Consider the following 13,040-nt stretch of genomic DNA (forward strand, 5'->3'; position numbering starts at 1 on the left):
GCACACTCAACATGAAAGTGGCATCTTTGGGATTAGAAAGGGGATTATCAAATTAGGTATGTGATTCTGGGAGAAACAGGGAGGCTACAGGTGCCAAAACTTTAGACTATGAATTCGAGATTACTTGGACAAACCAGATTACTCAGCGATTTGGACATCATTTATATCCCTGTATCTTGGGTGCTCAGAAAATAACCCAGAATGAGATCTGGACACAAATCCCACACTGTATCACCAGTCCTGGGAATTGGATCTATTTCGTCCCTTGCCTCAGATAAATCTGTCAAGAAAACAATGACACTTTTATTTTTTTTATTTTTTTTATTCATGCTCTTGCCCAGCTTGTTGGACACCCTGTACTGGCACAGTGTAACTGCTCAGATGTATTAGGAAATACAATCATGTATTGTGCAGTTCACTGGCCTGATGGTGAGGGTGCTCTAGCTGGGATGAAATGCTGCTGGGGGGAGTAAGATGGAGAGGAGTCAAAGAAGTTGTTAGCTCACAGGTTAGTGAGCAGCCAGTCTAGAAGTTGTTTTCTAGCCATGTTGCCCACAGCTTCATCCAGTTCTCGTTCCTTGGCAAACTTCATGACCTCTTGAAGAAGATCTCCTACGCTGTACCCCTTCTCTGCTGCCTTAGCTGAAACCTCAGGAAGCTGTGGAGAGAGCAGAGCTAGCTTTAGTCACCTGGTGCTTTTTGGAGGAAAGACCCGCTGGACAAAGTGAACACCCCACAGCCCTCACTCCTATGATTCTAGGATTAAAGTGTGTCACAGATCTGGAAGGAGGCTGTTGACATGGCTTTCCTTTTTCCTTGAACCTTCTCTAATGACATTATCAAGATGCCAAAGGTACTTTCTTTTTGAGCTTTAAAAACAAACTCTGAAACCAACTGTGTTCATTAAATACTTCTCACCAGATGCTGGACCTTTCGGTTACTCTGTGTTCGTCAAGGTTTGGGGTAGACATTAACCCCGCCTCCCTAAAAAAGTATGAGATTGAGGGGTAGGAGATTGCCTGGGTTCATCTCCTGGCCTGAAAATAATTTGGTTAAGTATTTGGTTTCTCTGGAACCCATCTAATGTAAGAAACGCAGCTATGGGGTGTGTGTGTGTGACACACACACACAGAGAAAGTGTGTATGTGTATCAATAATGCTGGTCTTCATGGGATCTGAGGAGCAGGACGAGGGTGCGGCAGGTGAGGCACCTAGGGCATAAAATTTAAGGAGACAGGCACTTTCTGGGCACTTGTAGGACCTGTGAGTTTTGGGGAGGAATATAGAAATCATAATGAGACTAGTTTTAAATTGTTTCTGGCCAAAGACAAAATGGGTCCATGACACTTCTATTACCTCAAAGGGGAGGAGCTCCCTTTTTCTTTTTTTCTCTCTCCAAAGTCCTTTGGGGATCTTAAAACTCAAAACGTAAGACTAAAAAAATCACTCCCCAATGTTTTACCAAATAGTTTGTTGAAACAGTCACTGATAAAATGAGCAAATCTCAATCTCCTCCTCTTGGTGGAAATACACAGGCCTTGAGGTGTCCACTGCCCCACTTAGCTAGTGGTTCAGCACTTCTGTGTCTTTTTATGAGGTGAAAGTATTTCATGAAGCACATGGTACAGAATAGACTTGAAAAGAAATTGGATCAATCTTAGGCTCTAAGTACAAGGCTGCCTCCCCGCCTCTGCCCATTCTAACCCTCTTTCTTCTAATGCTTTGATGCATTACTTACCTTCTCCAGTTGTCCTTCATCATCTCCCATGAAGTAGAGCATGGGCACATTAAACTGGGAGGCTGCAATCCATTGCAGGACAGCCTGGAGCTGCTTCTGCAAGTTACTTGTAGAACACTGATTATTGACGATGACTTCAGGCCCAGCAGAGTCTTGATAGTTCTGTGACATCTCACTGTCATGACTACATCTGGGGTTGTTGGCCATGTTTGCTTGTTCTTCCAATTCAGCAAGGGCTTCGCCATTGCTGTTATACTTAGCCATGATAAGGCACAGCTTCATCACAGATTCTACCAGTTGATCTATAAATTGCCGGCTCATTTGCTTCATCCCACTGATAAAGTCAAATTCTTGATTGTCTTGGCATTGTTCTTCCCCTCTGTTAGATCTCTTGGACACAGAAGCTGCTTTGCTTGCCTCCTCAGAACGCTTGTTCTCACCTTCAGATAGATCATCACAGTTGAAGGGGCTCTCACTAAGCAGTTTCTGAATCAGCGTTAGAACAATGTTTGACAAATCCACCTTCTCGGAGTCCAGCTGTTGATTCTCCTTTAGAGAGGTGGATGGTCCAGGAGCTCCGTGAGTTTCTAGATGTTTCATTGACAGTGCTTTGGCACTTTGGCCACTTCCACACTTTTCATACTGGGCACTCTGAGTCATATAGTCCATGGAAGAACCAGGACAGTCTTCTTTGCATGTATCTTTGCTCTTGGCCTGCTGAGTCAGATGGTACTGGATCAGCATAAGGGCAGAGACAATTAGGTCCTTGGCCAGTGAATCTGTGGAAGGGCTGATCTTTTCTCTTTTCTCTTCTTTACTGGTGCATGCTTTGGTAGTCATCTTACCTTGGTTTCCTTGCTTTTGGTTCCACATGGTCAGGCTTTCCTTGAGAATGTGTTCACCGACTTTCTCAGCACTGGTCAATGACTTGCATGGGTCTGGCTTCGTTTTGCCTTTGTCCTTCCCCTTCATTTCAGCTTTCATGGCTGAGAATTCAAGACTCTGGTTCTTGCATTTAGGATCATGGGACCCAGCTTTCAAAGATGCATATGACAGACTTTGAGACTTAGTCTCCTTCTTCTCGCCAAGAAGGGCACTAACCAGGCGCTTCAGCATGGCCTCCATGATGTCAGCAGCATTTTGTTTTCCATGGTTGAACAGATTCCTCTTGACAGCCGAGACAAAATCTGAGTCAGTCATCAGGACTCCAGTAATATTATGCAAGTTTTTCATGCAAGAATCAATCAAATCAGACACAATTTCCTTGGTGTGCTTTAACAACACTCTCTTCAGGACCACACAAGCTGGAATTGGCTTGCCAGAACTGTGCACTTTCAAGGTCTTCATAACGGAAACCATCATGTCAGATGCTACCTGATTTGCGTAAACCATGAGCCCCTTGCTGATAGAATCTGCAAAGTCTTTGCTATCTCTCTGGCACATGTGCTTGTCTCCACCCTTGTTCTTGTTGGATAATTCACTATACAGAAATGTCCTCTGGTCACCTTCCCTACATTCCTCCCCATTGCCATTCATTTCTGCAGAGGTCACTTCCACAGCATCATGGGCCATTTCAGAAGCAATCTTGCTCACAGCACTGCGGGGGCTGTTTTTTCCTTTGTCCCCAGGGGGTGGATAGATTGAATGATGAAAGCATTTGCTTCCCCCTTCTAACTTCTCTTTGATTTCCTTACGGGCCATCTGGATTACCAGAGAAGATAGTCGGTTGACATAGAAGGAAAGGTCATCCATAGAACATTCTCCTTCAGAGGAGATAACTGCCCTCTGGGTGCTAGGAGACTTGGCTGCAGGAGTCGAAGGACCTTGGTTATTGTTGGTGTTTTTGGTTGCTGTCATTTCTAGATGTAGGCTTTGAGGTCCGTTGGCCACATAATCCATGTTCAGCTGATTGGCATAGACACTGTAGCAGTTCCCAGAGGGTATTTTAGGATATTTGCCATCTGTGTTTCCTATCTTATGTTTACAGCTAGAGGCTGAGGGGCTCAGTGCGTGTTGGAAACCCAAGGCATACTTCTGGAGATCATTGAGAAGCCAATTGAGGACACTCATGGGATCAGAGGGGGTTTGTTTGAAAAGGCATACAGATCCCTCCATCTGAAAAAAGAACATCTAGCTATAAGAGTTTGGGTAGGCTACTTCTTTTCCCCTTATTTCATTTAGTAGATATATCTTCTAAATTGCATAGATTAGGGACTTGACCTTTTAGAATTTGCAATGGGAACATAACATTCAATTATATCCATTAATACACATGTGAGCAGAAGTGGCAGCAACAAAAGCTAACAGTATATACATTTGTACACTTAACTATATACAGGTTGATGGAGTTTGGATGTGTTGTCCCCTCCAAAACTCATGTGGAAATTTGATCCCCATTGTGACAGTGTTGGAAACTGTTTGAGTCATGGGGGTGGATCCCTCATGAATGGATTAGTGGTCTGCCTAGGTGGGGGGAGTAATGAGTGAGTTCTCGCTCTATTAGTTCCCTTCCCATGAGAGCTGGTTGTTTAAAAGACCCTGGCACCTCCTCTCTCTCTCTCTCTCTCTCTTGCTTCCTCCCACCATGTGATGTGCTTGTACCCACCGGCTGCCTGCCACTTTCCACAATGAGTAGAAGTAGCCTGAGGCCCGTGCCAGATGCAGCTGTCCCAGAATCATAAGCCAAATAAATGTCTTTTCCTTATAAATTACCAAGTTTCAGGTATTTCTGTTATAGCAACACTAAACAGACTAATACACAGGTGTTATCAATATGCTTGTCAGTTCCATATGAGTATGTGTGTTTATTTCAATGTGTGAATGTGACTGTTGTGTGTGTATATGTACATTGACATAGGAATTCATTTGTGTGAAATCTCAACAGATGTGAGAATGTATCAGTCTGTATCGTTAGTGTGTGAAAATGTGCCAGTATGTGTGTGTGTGTGCATATGTGTGACCATGTGTAAGCATGCGTAATAATGTATTTTGACATTGTTACCCATTGTATATGTTTACTTTATAGGCCAAAATGTGCATACTAGTATATCTATTTGTACTTGCATGTGTCAAAATATGAGTGTGTATGTCAGTATGTCTCTGAATATAAAAATGAGCAAGTGTCAATTTGAGTAGTCTACGTATATGTTTATGATATAAACTCACTAGTATGTGTCATGAAGCTATAAATTCATTTATGTATATTAAAGCAGAAATTTACACATTAACATACACATTCATTAATATTATAATAGATTAATCTATAATATATTAATAGATACTATATTAATATAGTATCTATTAATTTATAATAGATTAATCTATAATATATTAATAGATACTATATTAATATAATAGTATAATTATATACTAGTATAATATAGTATCTATTAATATATTATAGATTAATCTATTATAATATTAATGAATGTGTGTGTTAAAATATGAATATGTGTAAGTAGGTAATTATATAATGACTGTGTACATCAATGAATTGGGTGCCAATTTATGCTATACTTATATGCTATGTCAATGCATGACAATGTGTGTGTCAGTGTTGCACATACCCTGGCATTTGAGTATGTGTGTGAATACATGAGTGGGTATGTCACAGCATTCATGTCAATGTGTGTATCAATGCATACAAACGATTGTGAAAGTGTATCACTTTGTGTAAGTTTCTATGTGTGTGTGTCAGCATGACTGTGTATGACCATACATGTCTTTGCATAGACATGTATATTAATATGTATGTATGCCAATACCTGAGTCCATATAGTCACTGTATTTTGATCAAGGCTAGTGTGTGTTAATGTGAGTGTATGTTTATGCATTGTGTGTAAGATGGGTGTTTATGTATACTAGATGTTGACGTCACTGCATCTGACTCTATATATGACTTCGTATATCTTTGTATATGTGTGTAAGTCCTTGTATGTGAATAGATCAATATATTGAGTTTGCTGTATCAATGCTTGTATGTGTTCCTCAATCACATGTAGTCAGGCCTGTGTGTATCATTACTTGTATAAATTATCTTTTGTTAATGTATATAAATGTATATACTGATGTGCGTGTCACTTTGTATAAATTTATATGTGTACATCTATGTTTATGACTGTGTATTCCCATGTATGGATATGTGTATATGTATTATGTACACAGTTTGCATTCATCAGTAAATACCATTGCCCTCTTTGCTCCTTGCCTTGCTTCATCTCCTCTCTTTTCACTGAATTACTGGAAGTGTGAGGTCATAATCAGGTTGACAAATGGGCTTAAGTTACAATCAAGGAGATCTGCATTGTGTGTAGGAAATATGGGCTGCTCTTTTAAAAATAAACACCAGGTATAATTTATGCTTTTCTTAAGACTCCAAAATGGAGTTGGCCACCCCCAACTAAACCCAAAACTCTTTGGAGAATGTTATGTAATGGTTTTCCTTCCTCTCACTGTAAAGGTGTCTGGGGCCAGAAATGATGTTTTGGTTATTACTTGTGAGCCTAGGGACACAGAACAAGAAATATTTGATTCTTTTGTGCTAAAGCCAAATATCCTGTCCTAATACCAGCGACTCCAGGCTTGTAGGGATGTGGGGGTGACTTGTTGTGTGCTCCAATGCCCTTCCCAAACCTGGAGCCTAACGTATAATTTGGGATACTTACACAAAAACAAGAGGATTATGTATGAGACAGTAGTGTGCAAATCTAATTGTTTCTAACTTTAAGTTACCCAACAGCCTGGCTAATCTCTTAGACAACAGAGTGGAGACTAGGCACTCAAATTCTTGGTTGTTATGGATTTTCTCTGCTTCATATCCCTCCTTCTTTCCTGTTGGATGTTGGGCAATATAGGGCACACAAGTCCATTACAAGCCAGCAAAGAACATTGCAAAAGATCTTGCTTATACACCCACATCTTTGTTAGGGTAAAAATAGCAAAATTCTGATTGGAGTAGGTACCTGAAAATCAGGAAAGGGCATTCTGAACCTCTGTGATTAGTGCCATTATTAAATACCTGGATGTTGCACTTACTGTGGCCCTGAACTTAGGCCTGTGTTCTCTAGAATGTCATAGTGTTCAAACTAATGGGCCTGTTTGACCATAGTTTTCTTACCGTCTCTGAACCAGAGTCCTCAGACTTAGCATAAAGTATAGTTATTATTTGTGATAATGAACATGCTAATAATATTGATTTGATCAACACACATTGTGTACAGGTGATGGTAGTCAATGTTGTACCCCCTAAAATATGTATAATCAATTGTGCTTCAATTAAAAAAAAAAAACATTGGGCTTTTGTAATTAGAAGTGGTAGAATCTCAGAGGCTAAGTATACCTTAGACTGGTCTTGCTTCTCAGTGTCCTTGATCACGATAATCTCTTTTTCTTCCAGAACCTCCAGGTTTAAGTCACCTTCTGAGCTGCAACCAGCAGCATCCTATGGAATTAAAGGGTGAGATTCTTATGAACAGATGCTTTTTGAGATTTCTCCAAGCTACCCCTCTAGGCTACCACTTCATGAATGTCATGTCTCCTATTATCCTTTTTCTTTCTGCAGGAGAGGTAGGCTTGTAATGCTAGCTAGTCTTTGAAGAATAAGACAAAGTTCCCTCCACCAATTACTACTTCCCCCTCTGAAGATGTTTACAAAATCATCAGTCTCAAGAACCATATTCCATTAGTCATCACCCTTTTAGATAGGTTTTTCAAAGAACTTTTCTGACAGCTATCTTCCATGTTTTAGTTCTTTCAGCCCTATCATCAACTTAAGTGGCTTCTAAAATGAGACTTTATATCAAGAGTGACAGTAAATTATGAACCAGGGATCCTGGGCTTATGAGAATGATGGCTTTCTACCCTCTGCCACAGCTTTTCCCTTTCCTCATACTTTACTGGTAACCCTTCTCAGAATTTTACCACCCATTCCAACTCTTAGCAGAGAATACCCACCTCGGAGTCTTTATCTTCCACATTCAGGGTAGACACATCGACAAAGCATATCTGTATCAAATTAGGAGGATGAATTTAGAATAACTCTAGAAAAGGCTATTATTTCTCTTTCTGGGAGATGATAACAGCACTTACCTCACAGGATTCTCATGGGGATTAATTTGAGATAGTGCATGCAAAGCTTTTAGCGGAGTGCCTGGAACTTAGTAAGTACAGAGTAAATCTTAATATTGTGAGTATTAAGCAGACAGAATCTTAGCATTACTCTGTTTCCTAAATGAGAATACCAACCTGTCAGAGAGAGGCCCAAAGTACAGTATCTACATGTGTTAAATGAGAAAACAGAGAAGAGAAGCAGCTTTTCCAACTGACACAAACCCAAAGTTGAAGCTTGTGTTAGAATTCAATCTCCCTGGCTTCTAGTTTAGGGTGCTTTCTACTACACTAGTGCTTCTCGAAATGTGATATTTTTACTGTTGATGATGTAGAAAATTTTAGGTGGTACATGTACAAACATTTCTGTGTTTAATAAGTGCATTTTTGTTGTGCATTGGGGAAAATACATACTAGAACTCCAAACATGTGCTATTATTGGTAATGTTTAGGGTGATGGTGATTTTTAAAATATAAGTTGATTTTGAAAACATTGCAAAAGCACATAGTAAGTAAGTAATAGTATGAGTGGTACTTGAGCATTATAAAAAATATGAAATATTATGTAAATCACTTGAGGTTTGGGAAACAGAGCTTGAAGTATTTTGCACTCCCGAAGGGTCCCAGTGTAAGTTACTGATACTTAGGTGATGTTATTATGACTTAGGTCTTAAGTAATAGGGATTATGAGGTAACCACTACCCCTCCCTCCCCTCAGGCTCCTCCCTAGCCCTCCCCTCTCCACCTCCCTTACATCACTCCTCACCCTGCCCCACCCTTGATTTATCCCTGTATGATGCGTGTGTTGCTATGACAAACTTTACTGAGCTTGCTTGCTAGGAGAAGTCACAGTATCACCTTCCATTAGTTTATCTTGGGCCCCAGGATATCTATACCCATATGGCATTTTTTTCTAATTTTTTGGTAGGAGTCCTTTTGTATCTTACCACTTTCCGGTCTTGGTCTTGCTTTTCTCTTGGGCTGTAGAGATCTACCTTGCACACGCCCCTGCGGCTGTGTAACCAGTCAATATCATCAGACATCTGGAAAGAGAAATAAAAGAAATCTGAAATGCTTATATAGGGTTTTTAGAAACCGGGTCAGTTTGGATAAGAATCTCTGGAGAGGGTCCTGAACCCATCTCTGTGTTTTATACAGGTTTAGGCTAGAAGCTGGTAGGATGAGTAGTGGGGAAGGACACTGAAATGTTTGAACTTGATGCTCAGGATCATTATCTTTTAGCAAAACCCATAGTCTCCTTCAATTTAGACTCCCCACACCAAGTATTTGGAACCATGGGAGTATCATACTTACTGACTTGGGAGAACATCAGTCAGGAAAAATGGTGGACCAGGGAAGCAAATTTAAAAAGAGGCCTAGAGACTGTAGGGATTACATTTAGTGATTTACTTCTACCCAACTTCATTAACTAAATATCACCGGTCTCCACATTTCTTTACCCACTTTTGGGCACCTTCAAAGAATCAAGCTCACGTCATCTCCCTCTAACTTAATTCTATCTAACTCTAGTCCAACCAGAGTCTCATTACATTAAAGAAAGTGAAATTAGATAAACAGCTGTAACACATCACTCAGGGTTATTGGAAAAGACTAAAGTAATACCAGTAGCGTAAATAAACAGCTCTTTTAGTTAAAACAACACATGAGATTCCAACATGTAGAACAAGGTCCTGAATGCTGAGAAAACTCAGTCTAATAGCCATAAATATGCCAAGAGACAAGTATCTGAGAGAAAACCCGACCTGATCCCATAGAATCAAGTTTAGTTTTATTTTGAAAAGAAAAAATAATCTCTGCCAACTTAGTTCTACAACCTTCCCCTGTCCCCCATCCCTACCACCTCCCAACTCAGCCTGGAGCTAAAAGGAAATGGCATAAGCCAGTGATTGATTTTTTGCTAAAAAGACCTCAGATTTATCCTCACAAGACACAGTTAAGAGCTCAGTAGACTTGTTTTGGTATCTGGGGCTTGAATTTGGTTTCTTTTTAAAATTTATCAAGAGAAATCCTTTTTGCCAAGTATTAAAGGGCTGTTGAATTCCTTTTTACCCTATATATATATTTTCCCCAAGCCTCTTTCAAAATTTAGACAACCTTTTTCCTGTAACCCTCCAAAACAGTCTCATTCTCTTCTCTCCCTTCCTCCCTTCTCTTTCCTCCCTCCCTCTCTCCCTCCCTTCTCCCTCTCACTCTCTCTCCCTCTTATTTCTCCCCACAACATTTTTATAGCAGCTATCCTTTCACATGATAATACTACTTTCCTACTCTTTACCATCCCTGCCATCCCCACTCCCAGGATATTTTTGGGCTTACCCTTCGCTAATCTCTATGAAACCTAGAAAAATTATAGGAAAAGGCCCCCACACACTCTCAGAAGAGGCAGTTTCTTTTCTTTTTTTCAAGACCTAGAAAACATTGGCCTTGATAAAAAAGGAGAGGCATAGAGGTCCCTCATGTCATTTGGATCCAGCCTCAGTTCAAGTCCTAAAAAACTGTAAAAAATAAAAATTATGAACTCATTACCTTGATAATGAAGTTCTTTTCAACTTTTGGCTGAAAATGTGCCACCCTGAAGAGAGATGTGCCCCTTTCGATGGAACTGGGCAGTGCCAAGCTCTTGGGCACCTGCAGCTGGCTGCCACCCCCGTCAGCTGTTGGACCAGAATGATGGGCCAGACACTTCGCTGCTGGCTTTGACCCTGAAGTATGACAATGGGGTTTGTTGGGTCACAATGCCTGAAACTATAGCAACCTGAGCAAAGGTATGGCACACTGGCAAACTCAGCGCCTTTTCAAATTTAAAGCACATCAGGGTTTCTGCTGCAGGGCAAACTTTTTATGTTATCTCTAGGATAGAACACATATTTCTTTCACACTTTCTTCAGCTCATGACTCCTCAAGCTTTCCCTTCTCTTCCTTTTCTTGCTAGACCTCCAGACCAATCTAATTATATTAGTTAGCCGTTTGGTGGAGATCTGTAGTTTTCACATACAGAATTACCACCAGTTTTTGTGAATAAAACTATTAATTTTCACATGATAGGTTATTTCTCTTTGAGTTTCTCACTAGAGAATCAGACTGTTGTGGCAAGAGATATCTGGATTTATGTAGAAACCGAGAAATGTTGACCAAAGTCTTTTCTGGATATCCCAAATAAAATTATGAACATAGAAAGTTGTAGGCTTCCTTAACAGTTCTGTGGTTTCACCTCACCATTAAGACATCTCTTTAGCTTGTGAAAGACAGAAGATGTCCCTACCATTGTAAGTATCAGGGTAGATTATTACGTAGGACCTTTGAATGATTTTTTCTTCTCAGTTTGGATGCTGTGATGACTCTTTGTCTGCCTCAAGATGTTGCATCTTTCCTCAACCCTCCATACTCTTCTAAAGCCTCAACTGCCAGCTGGTACCAGAAATTCTACTCCATGACATTACTGTTTCTATAGAGAACAGTGATAGCAAAGTGTGGAGCTCTATTCTTAGGATTCTAGGTAATTTAAGTGGTCCAGCAAGCTCTGACCTTCACCATGAGACATAAGTAGGCCACAGAATGTCTGATCCAGTTGGTACAGGGTCAGCCTTCCACAGAAGCCATGAAAAGACTTAAGCCCCACTCATTCTTTTCCATTCTGGCCAGTGCTGAATTGTTGGCCACTGTGTTATACTTTGAGAGGCCTTCAGTTTAGCCCCAGTTTGGAAACATTGGCCCACAGCCAAATGGCTCTCACTGTGCCCAAGTCTCATCTTGTCTTTCCTTGTCCTTTCTCTGTATGTCTCCAGTTTAACTTCATGTATGTGAATAAATGCATCTGAATTAAAAATCAGTTGAGATGATCTCCTAGATAATAGTTTCATATTCTTGGTTCTACCTCCATTTCTTCTTTCTCATGTTACCTCTGAGATTGCATGTGTTAACCCTGCTGTACAATTTTGAACCTGTTAGCTCATAATGTCAAAGAGAAACAGAGGCAAACATTTGTTAAAGGTGGCAAGACAGATTTTATTCAGGTCACTACAGTAGGAGAGAGAGACTTTAGATGAGCAGAGCTCAACTCCACTGAAAGAAAAGGTGGGGTATGCTAAAGGTATACTGAGGGACATGGGGGGAAGGGGGTGAAATTGGTCAATGTTATTAGGGCTCTGTGTTTGCTAACTGGTGCTTATCAAAGTTAGGCTCCTACCCTCCCCCAGAGACTGAGAAACAGGGCCCTATCTTTCTTGATTATATTTCAAAGGGATGGCTCCCAGGTTCTTCAGAAAGACACTCCTGAGTTATAGAAGATACATCTCAAAGGGACAGAGGAAGGATTTGTTATGGTAAGTTTTCTGAAGTACATGTTCTAAGGAAAAGGAGTCAGGGCCGGTAGTTAGGTTTTGGCTGTGTTAAGATTTCTCAGGCAAGCATTTTAAGGGGGCTGGGGTCATCATCCTAGGGACATGCATGGCCTTGAGCTGATAGAAAGTATATCAGTGTTTTTTCAAGTGTCTTAGTGGGGAGGAGGAGGGAGAGGTGGATGAAATTGTTTGTGCTGAAAGTTGCAGTTCTTATAGGCCAAGGTTAAGGCCTAGTAGAGAAGTGGGCTCAGAAAATGCTGACTTAAGTTTGGTCAAGAAGAGAGTCTTTGTTAATGGTGATCAGCTGAAATCCACAGCACAGGGTACCTGTTTTTCCTATACCACCCTTCTGTCAAGAAGAAACTTCTATGATTAAAGACAAAGTTGGAGCTCCTGTGTCTGTATCATCTCTGTGGAATAAGAAGCAAAGGCAGAAAATGTCCATGTATTCTTCAAGCACCAGAACATATATCCCTAAGAGATCACAGAAAAACAACAACAACAACAAAACAAAAAACAATCTTTTATGTCTCCTGGTCCAGAAGAGAACGACCATGATTTATGCCTGGAAAATATTTTACCAAATCCCCAAATTACAAAGAGAGAACTGCTATGGATGCTTAGAGCACTGTCCCATGGCACTCCAATCCTGTCATCCTGGAAGCTAACCAGGAGTAGACAAGCGCAGCATTTGGATGCAAAACCAATAAAGAAAATGTAGGGAAAGAATCAAGGCAGACATGGCTCAGTCATAGGTCACAGCATATCCACTGTCTCTTCTTTCTCTTAAGCTGCTGAGGCTCTCAGACTGACCTGTACTGAGTGGGGGGGGGGGGAGA

General features: G+C 40.6%; 1 protein-coding gene across 2 annotated transcripts; it reads right to left on the reverse strand.

Moving 5' to 3' along the window:
- Window positions 1-336: 336 nt before the first annotated feature.
- AKAP4 (A kinase (PRKA) anchor protein 4) lies at window positions 337-11,273 on the reverse strand. Of its 2 annotated transcripts, none has more exons than XM_008593356.1 (6): window positions 11,124-11,273; window positions 8,791-8,886; window positions 7,691-7,741; window positions 7,077-7,178; window positions 1,739-3,853; window positions 337-658 (listed from the first exon to the last, which is right to left on the reverse strand). In XM_008593356.1, the coding sequence occupies exons 1-6, from the start codon at window positions 11,124-11,126 to the stop codon at window positions 503-505; spliced, it is 2,523 nt and encodes an 840-aa protein (XP_008591578.1). In that variant the 5' UTR covers window positions 11,127-11,273; the 3' UTR covers window positions 337-502. The 2 variants fall into 2 exon arrangements, with proteins under 2 accessions (XP_008591578.1, XP_008591580.1); XM_008593358.1 differs by lacking the exon at window positions 11,124-11,273 and adding an exon at window positions 10,388-10,507.
- Between the last annotated feature and the right edge of the window lie 1,767 nt (window positions 11,274-13,040).

The sequence above is a fragment of the Galeopterus variegatus genome, unplaced genomic scaffold (assembly GCF_000696425.1).
Source record: "Galeopterus variegatus unplaced genomic scaffold, G_variegatus-3.0.2 Scaffold9030, whole genome shotgun sequence".
Classification (NCBI taxonomy): Eukaryota; Metazoa; Chordata; class Mammalia; order Dermoptera; family Cynocephalidae; genus Galeopterus; species Galeopterus variegatus.